Below are 5,776 nucleotides of genomic sequence, written 5' to 3'. Positions count from 1 at the left end.
TTACATACCCAACATTTTATTAAAAATTATTATTTGTTATTAGTTTTTATTCTATTTAAGATTACTAAAAATATGAATAAAAAAATCATCTAAAAAGATAAACAATTTGTTTTAAATCACGAATTTTGATATTGTATATTAAAATATGCTAATTCTGATGTGGCTTGGTTTCTTAATAAAAAACAAAATATTAATTTTAGCTACATGTGTCCATTATCCATTATACTCTCCAAACATCAACATCCCTTTTCCTATTGGACTTTATTTTTAACCTTTAAAATTTATTAAACTTTGACTCGTTTCAGTAGATTTCCACATCATTTTATTGATATTCAAATATTGCATAGGCTTCAAATACTATTAACTGGAAATTAAATATAATACACAATACTCTCCATTAACAAGAACTAATTACATATTTTGAATGGCAAGATACCTAAAACATACAATAGTTTAACTAGTATGATATCCTAAAATACAATAATTGAAGTAATACGTAACAAATGATAAAAACTATATACAACAAAACAAGATTAAGTTTTATGTTTTGGTTATAAGAAATTAAAAACATGGTTAAACGTGTTTTTTGTTGAATTAAGTTTTTTTCTTGAAATATTCAAATTTTTGTTGAATTAAATTTTATTTTCTTGAAATATTCAATTAAAAATGTCGTTAACACATTATTGGAATTAACATTTATAAAAAAGAAAGGTTTTAATATTAAAAAAAAAAGCCATATAATTAAGTGGTATCTAACAAGTCTATATTGTATTCAACAACAAACTACAAGATCTCATGCTTAAAAAAAAAAAAAAAAAAAAAAAAATGTTTACAACAACTATTAACCTTGATGCGCAATTTTTTTTTTTTTTTTTTTTTCATTTTTCAACTATGCTATGGGACTTAAATGAGCTTCTTCTTTTCAAAAAATGACTTCAAATGCCATACTTGCAAACCTGCAACTGACAAGCAGACGAACAGTGAAAGAAAACTCAATAACGCCATTCTTGAATTTGTCTTGTTGTTAAGCTCTTGCATATCATGTTCCCTGTAACAACCACAAAATAAATCACATCCCATTAACCCTAAATAAGTGCAGCAATGGAAACACAAAGATTGTTGAATCACCTTTCTCGGAGATAAAACATCTCTTCATGAATGGAAGTCACGAAGTCTGCAAGCTTCTTTAGCTCCAACTCCATTGCCTATAAAAAGAACAAATTTAGCAATTGAAATTTGATATATCGCATTGATGATTGATTGTATGCATTGTGGGAAGAATACTTACATCTACAGAACCTTTTTTGGCTACATTAGACCAATCTTTAGCAGCCAAGCCAGATCTCCAATCGAACTCGATAGGAATTTTAATGGCGGGATGATGATCGATGGCAAAAAAGCATGCCATGTAATCCCCTGCCTCAGTAGCCTGAAACGCAAATTGACCCGACTGTACATGATCGGCGTAGTGATAGGAGTTCCCGTACACCGAAGTCACCTGAGTTACGAAGGAAGAACAAGTTCAATCAGATCGTGTTTAGCGTGTAACAAAATCACATCTTCATTCCAAAATTCGCGAAAATTTGAACACATAAACACGAAATCGAAAAACTGAAACCCCAAAATTGACATCTCCACTAGTAATTAAACGAAGTTCAGAACTCTGCAACATCAGAATTCTCTATAGAAGAAAAGCAAATGCATAATAAAACTCAAGTTATCGAATTGGGGGACAAAACATGTACATCGTTATTGACGATTTCTAGCTTAAGAAAGTGAAAACTTCTGATTCATTCATTGATTGTATTTGATTTACCCTGATAGTGAATTTGTGGGAGTCAGGTAATGGCTGTCCTTCATTGGGATTAACTACGGAGTAGTGACCGACTGTCATAGAATTGCTTTTGATGTCTTCCGATATGCATTTTGTATGCCCCGATTCGATCTCGAAACGGATGGATTGTGCGACGATGGATAGAAACCCTAAGATTAGAACGCCAGCGAACATAAATTTTGGTAGCTCCATGGTTAAGCAGAGGTTTTGATTGGGGGGGTTGTAGGTTTTAGCTAAATTCTAGGCGAGAAGGAGAAAGAGATGTTGTGGTTATGTTGGAAGCATTGAAGAACTTCCGAATGAACCACGAGTCCATGGCCTTTCAACATCAAACCTTTTAGATTTGATTACCAAAATAATAATAATAAGGTTATATGTATCCTTATTAACCCACAAAATATTGTACAATATAATCATAGTCCTTTTTAAACGTATTTGCCTCAATCTTTATTTAAACATTTTTTAATATATTATAACCAATTTTTATGTTTTCTAAGCATTATAATTCAAAAAATAGTAGACTAACTATATTACCCCTAACTATTAAAACCCTTTTAACAAAAACCGAGTTGACATCATTGTTACATTGTCTCTAATGCTTTTGGAACTCTATTATGCAGAATACATCACACCTTACACACATGTACATGCACATTCAATCCTAATTTGATTGTGTATGTATACATGCTTCAAAGATGCAAGGGTCGTACGTCGCTCTCACACTGTCATCATTGAATCAACATCAGTACATACTATTACGAAATGCCAATTAGAAACAGTGAGCTATCAACAATTTTCTACTTGTGAATAAAAATTATGGTTATCTATTTTGATTGCAAGTTCGGAATATTGATTACTCACATAATTATTATGTTGAACAATGTATTATGTACGGAGCTAGTGTTGTAATTTACACATGGACTATTACTTTGTGTAATGGTGACTTACACCGACCATTTTTGTAATGGTTAGGACCGTAATCATATATAAGAACTGTGTTGTGGGGTAGGCTCCACCGTATATCAAGATCACTCTAAGCGAAGAACGGTTATGTGGGCGATATGGAATTAGAGGAATGCTATAATCAAGACATCTTTAAAATTTTCTTTCAATTTTGTTCATATAAAACATTTTTAATTGTTTGTAATGTAGCTTTAAAGGATTTTAAAGACTTTTAAAAATCATGGTTAGGTGTTCTCAACCAACATGTAAATTTTTTATTCTAATAATTGAAGGCATTATGTCATCGAAGTTGTCTGTTGCTTAACCAAAGATGATTGCAAAGAGAGTCTTGAAGGCCATGTTTAGGCATAATGGTAACTTTCTAATCCTCTAACATGCAAAAGACCATGTAAAATTAACAAATTTATTTTCCAGTGTCTTACGTTTGACTCCATTTGTAGTTATGTTTATGATGGGCGCATATGATGTTTTTCAACATTAATTGAATTAATAGATTCTCAAATTTGGTTTAACTTCATCTGGAATTGTTATTAAAGTCAACTTCAAAGAGTACATTGTTAATGTGGAATTGTTGCTAGAAGTTTGTTACTTTTATTGAACGTTTTTTGGATTCTATGGAAATCTCATCAAACAACTCTTCACAAAGTTTAGGGGCTTCTCAATAGAATCTCAAATGGCCCATGTGCAAATTACAACAATGGTAATGTGATAGTTTCATTTTATTACTTCTTTGCATAGTTTATTCTTAGTTAAAACCATCTCATTTTAGTTGATCTTCATGCATATTTTCTCTTTGTTATTTTTCTCCTTTATCGGGTGCTTTCCAGTCTTTTGAGCTTATTTGCAGGATTTACCGAAGACTATTCGTCATTGGAGGTATGGAAGGAGTGTGAGACTTTTGGAGGCTTGCGGTTTGCTTGTGGACTTGAAGCGGTACGATTGAGCTTGGTGTCAACATAAACAAGAAATCGAGTTGAACTTAATTTTTGGGCGAGGATGATGACGAGGCGACGAGGACTCGAGCTATGGAAGATTAAAGGAGCATTGGAGCATCTTTGAAGGCTTTGGAAGGCATAATTGGGCTCTCAAGAGTTTGTGCATATGGGATGAAACATTAATGAGAAGATTGGGCTGGTGTGCCAATCAAATGGGCCAAATGGCCCACTCAGCAGAATTCATGCGGTCCGCGTGTGCTCCAGAAATTGTCTGCGTGTCCTACAAATGGTCCGCATGTGCTCGCTAGCCGTCCGCGTGCAGCATGCAGTGAAGAAATCGGGTTTTGTGCTTTTGCCTCTATTTTGGGATGGTTGGTGGTTCACTTTTGGGAGACTTTAGATCCGATTTTTTTGACTTTTCTCTGGAGTTTGGAGCTTGAAGAACACCAAGAACATTGTGAAGAACATCATCTTTTCACTTTTAAATCTTGCTATATGTTTGGTACTATCTATTTTTATTTTAGTTTCTTGAGTTTAGCCATGCTAGGATAAACTTCTTTTGGTTGACTTGGATGTAATTTCTTGAATGATTTGGTTATTTTGAAGAACTCCATGAACTTGTGTTGAATATCTGTGATTATATTTTCTATGAAAACTTCCTTCATGTGTATATATCTCTAGTCATAAATATTGATATGTGAATGTTATTTTTGTTGGTTAAATTCTTGGCTAAGTAATGGGTCTTCAATTTAACAAGCAACAATTAGTTTTAATGTTTGTTTTCATTTCATTTAGACTAAGAAAATATTTTCTCCACATAGTGGTAATGAAAGCAATAGATTGCTCTTTGGATTTGGTGACTCTTAAAACCTAATGCTAATTGATTTTCACAAAATTACATGCTTCATTAGTTTTGTGACTTTGATTTAGGAAATGTGCTATGAGCTTCTCTAGTCATTTTAATACAAAAGAAGAGTTGAGGCAAGTTATGCTTATAAATTGCTATAGCCAAGTTAGATTATAAACACAAGTATTGCACCTTGGTATTCTCATGATTATTTAACCAAATGTTCAAGTAATGAAAGTCCAAAGTCAACCATTTTTTTCTTATTGGTTTTACATCAAACTTTTCTTTTGTTGAATTGTGTTCTTAAATATTAGTGTAATTCTAGTTTCCTTTTAAACATCTCAAAAGATCATAATCCCCCAATTTTATTTTATTTTAGTTTTACAAGTATTTGTATAACAAGATTTCCATAGAAGTAACAAATTGAACCAATCTCTGTGGATACGATCTATTTACCACTATACACTATTTTAGTGTATAATATTTAGGATATTACTTTTGTTGGCCTCGACAACCACCATAATGGATTCAAACAATTAAGGTATGATACAATTCTTGAATACATCAGAGAAAAAGAAAATGGAAAAATATTATACATTGAAGTGAAGTTTGGTTTTTAACACGGACCAAATTACAGTAATGGTCCCTAAAATACTTCTACAAACAACATCATTTAAAACCTATCACATTTCAAAAAATGCAGCCAGATAACTCAATTGACCTTGATGATACTTCTACTTAGTTCAGTTGTAACATTCATAAAATTCTCAAAAAATTTAAACTTCTAAGATTTACTCAAAACCATCATTGTTTACAAATTGTTTTAAAAATAAGTTCAATATAAGAGAAATCCCAAAATCATGAAATAAAACATGAGGAGGTCACGCCTCTGCAGCACGATCACGCCTTCGCCTTCCCTTGATCCTCTGAAGTACCTGAAACATAATCCAAAACTGTAAGCCCAAAGCTTAGTGAGTTTCTTCCAATACATAGCAAACAACACAAATATAATAACAACATGCAATGGGTCCACATCTAACAAACTGGATTACCCCTGAGCCCACAACATAAGTCTGGCTTCCCCTTGGGCCCACAGCCTATGCCTGGCTTGCTCCTCGGCACTCAATACCAGTCTGGCATGCCCTACCCGGCCCTCAGCTCGTATCTGGAATGCTACTGAGCCCTTAGTATGAGTCT

General features: G+C 32.9%; 1 protein-coding gene across 1 annotated transcript; it reads right to left on the bottom strand.

Moving 5' to 3' along the window:
* Positions 1-746: 746 nt before the first annotated feature.
* Positions 747-2,172, bottom strand: LOC145132456 (transmembrane emp24 domain-containing protein p24delta9-like). Its single transcript, XM_079067237.1, has 4 exons — positions 1,817-2,172; positions 1,289-1,498; positions 1,129-1,205; positions 747-1,048 (listed from the first exon to the last, which is right to left on the bottom strand). The coding sequence occupies exons 1-4, from the start codon at positions 2,024-2,026 to the stop codon at positions 904-906; spliced, it is 642 nt and encodes a 213-aa protein (XP_078923363.1). The 5' UTR covers positions 2,027-2,172; the 3' UTR covers positions 747-903.
* Between the last annotated feature and the right edge of the window lie 3,604 nt (positions 2,173-5,776).

Source organism: Lactuca virosa, chromosome 8 (assembly GCF_052849685.1).
Source record: "Lactuca virosa cultivar CGN04683 chromosome 8, Lactuca_virosa_CGN04683_v6, whole genome shotgun sequence".
NCBI lineage: Eukaryota > Viridiplantae > Streptophyta > Magnoliopsida > Asterales > Asteraceae > Lactuca > Lactuca virosa.
The sequence above is the reverse complement of the archived record's forward strand: the minus strand, read 5'-3'. Positions and strand labels throughout refer to the sequence as shown.

Excerpts from the sequence above, each read along its gene's own strand:
- LOC145132456 (XM_079067237.1), bottom strand. The coding sequence starts at position 2,026 with ATGGAGCTACCAAAATTTATGTTCGCTGGCGTTCTAATCTTAGGGTTT. Across the intron at positions 1,206-1,288 it reads CCAAAAAAGGTTCTGTAGAT|GCAATGGAGTTGGAGCTAAA; the intron begins GTAAGTATTCTT and ends TTCTTTTTATAG. Across the intron at positions 1,049-1,128 it reads ATGTTTTATCTCCGAGAAAG|GGAACATGATATGCAAGAGC; the intron begins GTGATTCAACAA and ends TGGTTGTTACAG.